The sequence below is a fragment of the Besnoitia besnoiti genome, chromosome II (assembly GCF_002563875.1).
Source record: "Besnoitia besnoiti strain Bb-Ger1 chromosome II, whole genome shotgun sequence".
Lineage (NCBI taxonomy): Eukaryota > Apicomplexa > Conoidasida > Eucoccidiorida > Sarcocystidae > Besnoitia > Besnoitia besnoiti.
In genome coordinates, this window is record NC_042357.1 from 2,428,471 (window position 1) to 2,440,893 (window position 12,423).

The following is a 12,423-nucleotide window of genomic DNA, read 5'->3' on the forward strand; positions in this document are numbered from 1 at the left end:
GCTGGCGGCGGAAGAAAAGAAGACTGAAAAGAGGAGAAAAGGAGAGCAAGCAGAAGAGAGAGCGACTTGAAAGCTCGGTTCTTCGCGTTCTCGCTCTCCTCTCCGTGGTGTCGAGGTTTCCGCGGAGAAGTAATTCCAGCTCCGACCCGTGACCTCCATGCGGAAAAGTTGCACAGGCAACAAGAGAGAGAGAGAGAGCCTTTGAAAGTCGTGTTTCAGGAGAGGAATTGCAAGACAAAAGAAGGCCACAGAAGCATACACGGGAGACATCACAGATCAGGTATATGCAGGAGGAGAAAGTCACGCCGCCAAAAAAGATGCTTTCTCCAGTCGCCCTGACTTCAACACACGCTTCACGCCGCACACACTCACCACAACTACGTGTCGAGAGTAAAAATAGGGTCATTTGCTTTTGAACGAAGCTCACAAAGGGCGGCTTTCCGCTGGCTGGTGCATCTCGCATCCACACTGCAGGTCGCAATAACCCCTGACCAATAAGCACGCATACATATATATGCATACATACATAAAGCTATATATACATATTTACATATATATATGTATATATATGAATGTGTAGATGTACTTCCATGCAACTCCCTCCATCTCCATCTCTATAGATAGATAAAATAGGTATATTGACATATATCTAGCATCTACACCCCGAGCTATAGCTACGTGAGAAAAAACAACTGCGCATCTGTTTTCAGTTCGTGTTCGCTGCCATGTAGTGATTTAAAGTGCCAGCCACGCCTGTATCGGCTTATGTGCACATCCGTCTCGACGGGCCCCAGGCTCACTCGCCCGCGTCGGATGAACTCAGGAACTGAAAACAGGCAGAAAGGAGCGCGGCAAAGACTCAGCGCGACGCATACATGCTGACTTCTCCGCAGCGCCCCTGCGCGAGCCTCGCAAAGGCATTTTCAAACGGGCGAGGAGGGCAGGGAGACGGGCTAGACGATTTTCTGTAGCATGCAGACGCCTGAGACTGAAAGGATCCCAACCAGCGGTCGCTTAGCGCAGGCGTTGCGAGGTCGAAACACGCAGCAGAGTAGGCGCTGTTCTTGGGGGAGGGATTTCTCGGAAGGTCGCGCGAGCTCACGAAAACGAACGCTTTCGGCGAGGTCTCCCTACGCTAAATGCCTCCCAGCACGTGGAAAGAGGGAAGTGCAAACTCTATTTTAGGATTCCTAAGCAGTTCGATTGTTTCCATGGTGACTAAGAAACAGAGAAATCTGGTTTCGCTTCCTCATTCGTATGCGTGCGAGCTTTCTGCCGCTACGGTGTTGCTCCTATTGCGCAACTTGGCTCTTTTCCTTTCTGGTTTCTTACAGAAAATACGAATTTGAATTATTTTATTTCGTTTAGAACTCCTGCGGAACTCAGGGGCTCTGCTCTCTCTCCGCGTGACGCCGACAGACAGCATCGCCGAGGCGAGCCGTCTAGCGTCTGCGCTCGTTCGCTTCAAAACCCTACAGAGAACTATTTTCGGGCTTCGCCCTCCTGTAGAAGCAGGACTACGACAGGCGTCTAGAGACGAGTTTTCGTGCGGTCTTCGCACGGCGGCGTACAGACACCCGAGACAAACGCGGAAGCGACAAACACGCAAGCGGCGACAAGCGGGAATGCGCGCGAGGGAGAGAAGGCACGCCAGAACAATCGAAAAGCCAGCCAGACAGAGAGAGACTGAGAAGAGAGGGAAGAAGTCTGCGAACCCCCGCGAAGAGGCATGCGAGACGAACCGCATTGCGGCGGAGAGGATGACACGGAAGAGAGACACAGCCGCGAGTCTCTCGCGCTCTCTCCCCGATGTTTCGCCTCCCCCTTCGTCGCGCAACGGTCGGTTCAAACTACTTCGCGCTCCTCGCATGAGTTGAAAGAAGGACACACACACTGGGCGCCGAAGACGCCGCGAGGCGGGGCGAACGCTCAGTTTCCGCGCGAAAAGGCATTTACAGAGACTCGAGAAGCGGAAGCGTCTTGCCTTTGTGGATCTGACCCCATCCGATCAGGCGCCAGTGCTTGTCAACGCGGCGGCTGAGCGCGATCTTGTCGCCGACCTGCAGACGAGAGAAAAGCAACGTTCTCAAAACACGCGTCCCTCAACAAAGGTCCTCCATTCGACGCTGGTCCCCCGCTGCGCACGTAGACCTGTGTACCATAGATATATGCATATATACACCAACCGCGAAAAAAACAAATATATATATATATATATATATATATATATATATATATATATATATATATATATATATATAGGCAAGTGAATGCGTAGGCAGCTCGGTGTCTCTTTCCTTACTCGCGTGCAGACAGGCCCCGTGAGCTCGAGCTTCGCCATTTCGGGTTTGATGCCCGCGACGCGCCCGCCGACGCTCGTGCTGCCGATGTTGACCATGAGGAACTCGCCCTTCTTCAGCTTCGACACCTTCGTCGACTTGTCGCCGTCCTGAGGCAGCCGCAGACAGCCGCGGCAGCACGCCGAGGCAACATGAACACTTCGCCTCGCGGAAAAAACGACGCACGAACGCGAAGCAAAAAAGAGCGAATTCGCTGCATTCCAACGCAGAACGAGAGAAAAAAATCTGTTTTGCACCTCAAACATGCCACGGCATCTAGATCCCAACGGCCAACGCCGCCACGACAAACAAAGCTGCAAACTTTCCGCTGCGCGAAGGGTTCTCTTGACTCCTCTCGCCTCCTCTCCCCCCTCCCTTTCGTATCACGCGGCTGCGCGCGCTGCGCAGCTCCGCCGCCGTTTCTCCTCTCTCCCTCTTTCTCCCGCCGCCTCACACACGACGCAAACTCTTTTCATCCCTGCGCGCACACGACGCAAACTCTTTTCATCCCTGCGCGCACCTGGCTGCGGACACCGAGGAGTCGGCGCAGCAAGTAGTAGGAGACTTCCATCTCGCCGAAGCAGTCGGGGAGGTTGCCCGGGTGCCCCAGCACCTGACCAACGAGGCGGTCTGCGCGAGTCAGCGTCGGATCAATCTTCGTGCCGACACCGATCAAACCGCCAGGCACCGCGTACTTGAGCGGATTCTCCTCCGCAAACATGGACACAATCGTCGAGACAATCGGCCTAAACAGCAGAAACACAGTGCACGCCCGTATGTATACATCAACATATATACCAACAAATATACATATACATATATGTATGTGGAGTCGCGGCAGCAGGAGAGCAGATGTGCAGAGGAGTTCGGCGGTGAAAAAGGAGGCGGGAGACCAAAAAAATTCAAAAACGCACTCACACGTGGGAGACAAGCACCTTTTTCGGCGCACAGCAGAGACCGGCGAGGTGGAACTGGCAAAGACGCGTACGACTCGCAAAGATATGTATCTTTGTATACACATACACGCTGTGTAGATATATAGATCCACATACATATGCATGCGGGTATATGTATACATATATATAAATGTATATATATATATATATATTTAGGTACGCGTGTAGCGACGTGCGGTGAAAAACATGTAATACATACATATATATATATATAATATGTATGCGGGGAAGCGTTTTGCCCTTCACGTGCGACAGTTTTCCTGTCGCACTCTTCTTTCTTTTTCGTGTTCGTACCGGCACTGGATGTTCCCTGCAGAATCCTTGCTGATGATTCCCGGGCGGACTTCGATGTCGTCGCCGACCTTCAGCACACCTTGGCTAATGCTCCCTCCCGCGACACCTCCCTGCAGGTTCGTCGCTTCCTCACCAGGCTGAAAAGGAAAGAAAAGGCCAATCACTGTGCTACACGCCTCACGAGATGCATTTAAATCACTAATATATATATATATATATATATATATATATATATAGGGTTTAGGGTTTAGGGTATATATATATATATATATATATATATATATATATATATATGCACATAGGCTTGAGCGCATGCAGCCGTAGACGAAGGAAGCATCGCACGTCTGTCTGTGTTTTGGCCGGGCAGCGCCGGTGCGAAGACGTGGCACCGAGACCCAACCCCTCCTGACATCGCAGCTCAAGCTCGCATGCACACCTAGATGCGGCAGCATCCGCGCACGTTCAGAGATTTAGAAGGATGCACGCCTTTCGCTCGTTGCCTCGCACCCGCGATTTACCTTGTTGACATCGAACGAGCGAATGATGATCATCTGCGGCGGCTTCATGAAGTCGCGAACCGGCACAGGGACGAGCGTGCAAATGTACTGACAGAGGATGTCGATGTTGAACTTCAGGACGGCGCTAACAGGAATAATTGGCGCCTTGTCCGCCGCCGTTCCTGAGGAAAAAGGAGCAAACGCGAACGAGAAAAATCGCATCGAATACCGAGTGCAGATTTGCACCCGCTCACGCGTCTCTCTGTCTGAACGCGAATCCACGCGGCGGCGGATGAAGCGAAGGCGAGAGGCGTGTCACAAAGCTCTCTCTCGCGCCACAGGGCAGCGAACAGGCACTAGAGAAAGGCGAGAACCCCACAAGACGTGAAGAGCATGTGAATCGCGAGCTGCGTTGACGCTTCCAAAGAACTTTTGGGGGTTCGCCCTGGTGCTTCATATTCGCAGAAGCACGCGAACGCACCTGCGACGAAAGCGCGGATTTCCTCCTGCTGCTGCTGCGCCTGCGACTCCTTGATCAGTTCGACTTTGTTCTGAGACGCACGCACAACTCCACGCACGCCGGTCTCGTTGTGAGGCACAGAGTCTCGCAGAAAACCCGCCGAGAAGCTGTTTTTCGTCTCTTGTTTTCCATCAGCGCAGAGGCTCCTTCCACCTCTCTCTTCTACGCCTCCCCTCCGCGACCCATTCACGCGCGAAGCAAGCGAAAAACACGATTTCCTGACTAGCGCATGCACCTCCTTCCCCGCGTGTCTCACACTCCCAGACGACACAGAGACACAGAGAAGAGAGAGGAGGATCTACGGAGCTCGCTTCACGCGCTGCACACGCCGTCGCCGTCGTGGGATGAAGTCGGCTCGACGAGGGAGTCCGCCACACTACACACACGCGCGTGCGAAGTCTTCTCCGCCCCCCAAGCCCTCCCGAGAGCAAGGCTGCGCGTCTGGCGCCGCAGTCGCGCCGCGGGAAAGCCTCGTACCTGAAGGATGATGATGTGCTGCAGACGCATGATCTCAACCGCAGCCAAGTGCTCGCTAGTCTGCGGCTGCGGGCAGGGCTCGTTGCCGGCGATGAGGAGAAGCGCAGCGTCCATGACCGCGGCACCGTTGAGCATCGTCGCCATAAGAATATCGTGCCCTGGGCAGTCGACGAAGGACACGTGGCTGAAAAAAAAGACGGCGCAACCGCACACGTGAATCATGCCCGTCCCCACACACACACTCAGACACACACACACACCGCGGGACGACCCCCGCCCCCGCTGCGCCTCTCAAAAACCGCACGCGGAGCTCCACCCCCCCCCCCCCTCCCCCCCGCCACCTGCGCGTCGCCTCGCGCTCAAATCGGGCACGGAATGCGGCTCTCGCGTGAGGGATTAGATGCGGAACCTTCATCTTCAACCGTCGAGTTTCGAGTCTAGTGCGCCCTCCGTGCGCATCGGCGTGCACTCCGCAGGGGCACGCGGCGGTCAGCGAGGAAAGAAGGCACCTACCGGAGGAGCTGCATCTTGTAGCCGCAGCCTGGGCGCGGGCAGGGGGGTTCGTCTTCCTTCGAGCTGCCGTAGCTCTTGTAACATTCTGGCTCGGGGCACTCGGGGTTGGTGCATTTGTAGATCTTCGCGTTCGCGTACCTGCGCAGGGAAAAAACAAACGCCTCGCTACATGTTGCGGCGGAGACCGCGAGAAAAACACAGCACCAGACACCCCTCACAGGCCGACGCGCGGCGAGGGAGAAAAAGAGAGCGGCGGACACGCGGCGCGAGAGGCCGCTGGACAAGGAAGTCGCCGATGCAAGCTGCAGGACGCAGGCTGAGCCCTTCTTCTTTTGAAGACAGATGAGCAAGGCGGAGAAAGACACGACCTAGGCGAGAGGGAGAGAGAGAAAGCAGAAAAGGGGGGAGGGGGGGAACCAGAAAAATTCGAGCGACCGCAGGCGAAGGGGAGGAGAAAGAAGCAAACGCCAGAAAGCTTACCCCAACTTGATGGTAATGTTTCTTTCTTTCTCGTGCTTGAAGCGGACAGTCTGGACGCCAGAGACAGCGCGGACGACCGTCGACTTCCCGTGCGCGACATGGCCGATGGTACCGAAGTTGATGGTCGCCTGAGGAAAGAAAAAACGAAAAAACGCATTCGCAAACGCGCTGCTCCTCCTGACTGAGAGCGGCCTGCGCACTCTTGCAGCTCCCCTCGCACAAACAACACGTAGACAAGTACAAGAAGTGCTTGCGATGCTCGAAAACGCACACAGGGCGCGTGTGCTGCAGCGCGCTGGCCTACAGAGGCGAGGGACGAATCGGTGAGTCGCAAAGAGCACTGCGTTTGCGTTTGAATGCATCTTCGAACCCGAAGGAGACGATAGACCCTCAAGGCTGGGGCGGCTTGCCGGATGTGTTGTTTGTGTTTTTCGCCTTCCAACGTGCCGCCCATCCCACAGTGACATCGCGCTCCAACCCCCCAGGTTCCCTTCCGAGCCTCGGAAATCGTCCACGGCTGTCGCTCTTAAACGAAGAAGACAGTACCTGTCTGCTGATGACGTCGGGAGAGAGCGGAGTGAGTTTGCTGATATCCAGCGTCTCCAGGTTCTAAAAAGGAAGAAAGACACACGCGTGCGCAGCATGAGACCCCGAAGGCGTATCCAGATCAACCTGCAAAGGCGAGAGGGAGAGAGAGGGAAAGGGAGAAGGAAAAAGAAAAAAAGGAGAAACCAACGCGGAACTCGCAGGGAGAGTCGAAAAACCCGTGGAAGCACGCCCTCCAGATCCGACACAGTCGCAGCTGGGAAGCGCGCGGAAATGCAAGAAAGACGAATTCCCGAGCTGAAAAGACACCATCTGCACACGGCGCATGCGACCAGGGACGCAGGCGTGCGCGAACTCCGAAAAACCCGAGTGCAATGACACAGAAGAGAAAGAGTTTCAGACCCTGCCGCCGCGTGTGCAGCGGTGCGAGACCTGCGCAGCCAACGCGCGCCCTACAGAGCCTGGGCAACTTCCGCCGCAGAGAGTTGCGTCCGCAGACAGCGCGGCGCCACGGAAGACTCGAGACGAGCGAGACGCATCCATGCAGACGCACCCCCCAAAGAGCTTGCAGATGCACGCCCGGAACAGAAAAGAACAAAGAATAAAACAGAGAAGGGCGTGGCGTCTCCCTCACTCCCTCTGCTGCACGGAGAGGCGCGGGTTCACTGCTGGCGTGGGTCGTGACTCGCAGAGTCCGCGCCGCGCAGCAGTCACCGCGAAAGGCACAAAAGGCGAGTGAGGAGAGAGTCCCGACGCGTGTGAAGACAAGCGCTGCGCGTCTGCCACACAGACCAGAAAAAACCCGAGAGAAAAGACGAACCTGAGGCCTGAGGTGATCCGCGGCAGCGTTCGCCATGGTGAAGGAGGAAGACGCCCAAGATCAAAGAGGGGGTCCGCAGAACAAGCCGAATCGAGCGGCCGACTCGGGCACGGAAGAAGAAACTTGAAAGCGTTTCACAAAGAGGCGACAGTAGCCCTCAAGTGCCAGCGCAGGGCGCCGCCGGAGAACGGGTCGACGGGTGAGTTTGCGCCGCGTGTGAGGAGGCGAAAGGCCTAGATGTTTGGCGTGGTGAGCGCACAACGAGAAGCGACACAGCTGCAGCGGAACGAAAGCGAAACCACGCGTCGAAACGCTGCCTAAGAAACACAGGAAAACGAAGAACAGAGAAAACACGCGGGATCGTCCAGCGGGTGCGGTCACACCGATGACGACACTCAAAGCCGACGGACGCAGACACCAGAGTAAGGGACTAACCGAGGGCGCCGAAGAAGTAGAGGATTAAAGACGCTGAGGACTCGGGAGAAAGGGCAGGCAAACTTAGACGGCTGCGTGCTCTGAGATCTGCAAACTGAAGTCTCGGAGTGTGACTGAGAGGCCCGCTGCCAACAGAGGGGCGGCGCAGCCACGAAAAGCTGACAGCACAGAAGAAGAGGAGGCGAGTGGGAGACAGGGAAGGCGGGGAGAGAAGAACGGAGAGAAGGAGAAACGTGCTACAAAAGCATGTAGGGGGGGAGGGCAGGAGCAGGAAAGGAGATTGCAGGCGACAGAGACCTAGCGGTGTCGAACCCGTGGTGTTGCCTGTTTCCAAAAACGACGCACAAGAGGGGGGACGCGCGGGCAACTCTCTCACTTTTACGCTCCACAGCCCCCCAGAATCGCCCAATACACCGAACTCCACCAAGGAAAAGCAGCCTATCGCAAAACAGGTACACGGAAATTGGCAGCCGGGGCGCACGCGGTTCCTTTTCGCAGACTCAGCTTCCCGCACAGGGCCTCCCCGGCGTCAGCAGAGCATGCAAACCCGACTTGCAAACGCACGCTCTTCCAGACGATTTCTCACTCGAGAGGAGACCCCGTTCGCCGTAGGCACGTCCGTCGTTTCCAAAACTAGAGTTTTTGCACCGACTGAAGGCTGGAGAAAGTCCTTTTTCGGCGACGCCCGCAGGTTTCGCGAGTTGTGGGGACCCTCGGCCGGAAGCCGCTGCATGCAGGGTGTCTTTCCCGTTCTGCGGACAACGGGAGAGGTTGAGACCGTCGCAGACTGCAGATCCTCGACAGAACCAAAGTCACCCTTTTGCGTAGCACGTCTGGGGTTCGCTTGGCGCAGGAGATGAGCATGCCAGCATAGTCCCACGCGCGCTCCTGCACGCTGACATTTTTTTCTGCCGGGATTTTCTGGCTGAGTCCTCGCAGAGGAGAAACGCTAAGATTGAGCGTGCGACCGAATGAACAGTGCGCTCAGCCGCTATTCTAAGTCTCTAACCTACCTTCTACCTGCTACGTAACTTCCTGCGGTTGTCACCGAGGGCGTTGGAAACACAGATCCACCGCACACCCGTGCGGTGGATCTGACTGCTGGCCTCCCCCGTCAGCTTCGGGGGCCGCCGTGACGGGAAAATGTACTGAGCGACAGACGGAGTCCTGGCGCTTGCACGGTGCGTTGTACGATGGCATCGATCTGTGCGCATCTACACGATCGGCAAAAGCTATGAAAGCGATGATCTGTCTTCTTTGTTGTTGCTCCTGAATCCCGTTGGAATCCATCGAACGGCTGCGGCGCAGGACCCGCATGCCACGCGATGTCCCATATCGGAGCGAGCCATGACCGCGCTTTAACGGCGCGCAGCTGTGGAGCTGAGTTTCCCGCGTCTAGATCCCGCGCACCGCTTGTTCCCTCCTGCGTTGGGAGGATTCACGTGTGCTGCGCAGGAAGACTCCACAAACACGCCGCGCCACAAAAGCATTCAGTAGTGAGGTGTGTGACTCCACTTGTGGATACGAGAATCCGCTTTCGTACGTAGCCTGACCAGGAACTGCGTGTAATGCCTGGGCGCAACACCGCCCGTCGTAAAGTCCGGAGATAACGCCGAGAAAGTACTCAATCTTCACGTCCCGAGAGCGACCGTCAGACGTCCTCCAGAAGTACAAAGCAACGATTTTTGAGGCATCCCATCGAACAGCGCCCCACTGAGTGATACGCGAAGTAGTAGGCCCAGTAGGCCACCCGAAGCGTCGAGATGCCAGCAATTAGGTGCAACCAATCCACCACGAGCAAAGTCACCTCCGACCTGCAGGCACTGGAGCTTAGAATCCTGCAAAGCACACATTGCAGTGTGTAGTAGACGCTGCATATGGGCGAACGACTACTCGCAAGGACAGCGAATGCCGCAACAGCGTTGACGGCGCGCGCCGGCAGCAACTCGCCGGGCTCGCAGAGATCAATCTACACCTCGTACAGTGAAATCCGGCAGGTTCTGCCATGGTTCGCGACAGATGCAACAATGCTTCTCCAACGGAGGTGCAGCCTTTCTTCCCGTTCGATTGGCGACGTCATTTGTATCTTCGACAGAGTTGCGCCTGGTGTCGTTATAAGCATGTGTCCAATTTTCATTGGATTTCGCCGCAAGCCGTGCGCAACAAACAGGCGTCATTGCTATACATACGTCCACTTCTCCCGTTCTGGGCGCTGACTTCGGATATTCGGTGCAGAACCCTGCCGGATGAATCACGGCACAACGATGCACCGCGTATGGCACCCAAGGTGCTGCATTCTCCAGATGACTCTCAGGCGCGCGCGCTCTCTGTCGTGGAGAGGAAAGGCAAAGTGCACCACTGGTGTACGAAAATCATATATCGAGGACATGACCGCACTGACACTTGTGTCGTCTACGCCGGTACAAGCAGGAACCCTGAAAAATTTTAAGGCGAGAGCGACTGCTTCTAGTGCAGCGCTACCCAGCAAGCATGGTTGTTATCTAGAGGAAGTGAATTTAATGGGCGCGAACTTGCCAGTGGAGACAGAAGACACTGCTTTGCCTCTGTGTTTCCTCAAGAACGGAGCTACTTGACGCTCATTGGTAGCGGCGATGCTTCTTTCAAGTCGTGCTTCGGCACGTGAAGGTGAGTACTCGCAGAATGTTTTCTCACAAATCTTCACACATGAGGGGCCTCTCAGAGGCCAAAATTGACTGCACGCGACCTAAGAACGTGCCGGCCTCCTGTGGACGGATAGTGCAGCATCGACCAACCAAAATCCGCAACGGATATATAGCGGCTGCTAGCCACAGTCCTGAAACACCCGGGTTCGAGGACCCGTGTAAACAGACCCAAAACTGTCTCTCTCGACAGGTGGACTACTCTGCAGTACGAACACACTTTAGTATGCTTTTGACAGCACCAGCGAGGCACTTAGGATACCGAGGCCGAGCGCCTCGTCCGGTGCCCCAGTTGCAGCACTCGAATCTTTAGACCGTCCCATGCGTGAGTCACGACTCCCTTCACTCGCCACCTTAATGGACACTTTGCATTCCTCGTCGCCGGGGCGGTCTTTCATGTAAATCTCCTTTCATTTATAGCATATCCTCCTTTCCTTTGTGAGCAAGTTCTTTACGGTAAACGTGTAGGCAGCGTCTTTCTGATTCGTGTCCCCAAAGGCGTGTTGCACTAGAGAAGCTCCGGCAACACTTGCATCAAGAGAGCCGACCTCAATACAGTCTTCGTCCAAAAAGACGTGATCAACGAGCGCTGAAGAGAGTGCTTGCGTGAATGCGCAAACAAAGGCCACGCTCGTGGAAGGGGAGTTAACCTCGAGAGTCAGCGGGATGCCAGTCTCCGGGATCCCGCGGACGCGCGTTAGCATGATATCCCGAGACCGCAGGGACGTTCTTAGCGCTGGCGACGAGAAGCGTCGGGTACCACCTAAGGAGCTTGTCCCCCGCGCAGCTGGTGTGCGACGGATAGCGTCGTATTCCTTTGAATCTACTTGGGTGCGGGTAGCTGGTGTGGCTTTCCAGGCGCCCCCAAATCGAGAGTTGAACCGTGCACACTTGTCCAGCTCCAGTGACGGACCGCATTTCTGCAGAGGAGGGCAGCGGCAGCTCTTGTGTCTTGTTTGCCTCTGGGGGCGAGCACTGGAAGTAAACAGTGCGTGCCACCTTTGGTTTGCGGAAAGTCAGTTCGATGCCGTTTTTGTTAGCAGTTCACTCGACGTCAGGACGGCTCAGCTCCTTTATAGTAGTACAGGTTGGGTTGCCGCATACCATTTGGCGTGATCCGCCGGCGCTTGGAGGTGGATAGAGTTTCGCAGACGGGGCCTGCCACCGGAATTAAATTTTTGCATTTTTCTTAGCAGATAGAACCAGCACCTCCCCAGGAGCGCAGGTGGGTTCCTTCTGCCTTCCGGCCGTCACGAGAAACGTACCGAGGGAGAGAACCAAGACCAGCGCAGTGGCTGCATACCGGCGAAGGCGAAGCATCCCCCAAGACTTCGCTCTGGCACCCAACAAGGCAACCGCACAAAGGATTGGTTGTCGCGATTTCTTAACGTTGGCTCACTTGCTAAAGGATAACCGCCGTCCTTTTTCGGTGGGCCCCAAAATGCTATTTGAACCGCGCAGAGGTTTCCAGGCTCTCGGAAGACTGCACATTTCGGATGGCTGCATGTGTCTAGGCTTTCAGACGCATTAGTTGAAGAACATTTCAAGTATACTGTCCTCGCTTCCTTGAGGTCCTGTGGTCTAAGTGTACCACCGTTTTCCCGAGCTCCCCATTTTACCTCGTGGATCTCCAGATCAGCGGCATTCACACATGCCGGTGTTCCGCACACTTGGTGAAGATAGTGAGTGTTGTTGCGGGGAGGGAAGGGGTTGTTACCGGCGCATCGCCCGTGAAGGGAGCACCGGTGGAGCCTTTGGCGACAAGTGGCAACACGAATACAGCAGACGTGCGTTTGTTTTCAGGATGCGCAGTAGAAAGACGGAGAAGAGAGGATAAGGAGATGTAAGAACCCAAGGCTATACCC

At 55.6% G+C, this 12,423-nt stretch overlaps 1 protein-coding gene across 1 annotated transcript; it reads right to left on the reverse strand.

Annotated features, from left to right (window-relative positions):
- Positions 1 to 1,952: 1,952 nt before the first annotated feature.
- BESB_037010 (putative eukaryotic initiation factor-2 gamma) lies at positions 1,953 to 7,478 on the reverse strand (the record flags this gene model as incomplete). The annotated part of the gene is made up of 11 exons (XM_029362287.1): positions 1,953 to 2,060; positions 2,303 to 2,449; positions 2,860 to 3,085; positions 3,590 to 3,726; positions 4,108 to 4,268; positions 4,568 to 4,637; positions 5,084 to 5,267; positions 5,597 to 5,734; positions 6,077 to 6,204; positions 6,623 to 6,685; positions 7,443 to 7,478. The coding sequence occupies 11 exons, from the start codon at positions 7,476 to 7,478 to the stop codon at positions 1,953 to 1,955; spliced, it is 1,398 nt and encodes a 465-aa protein (XP_029221252.1).
- Positions 7,479 to 12,423: the final 4,945 nt, after the last annotated feature.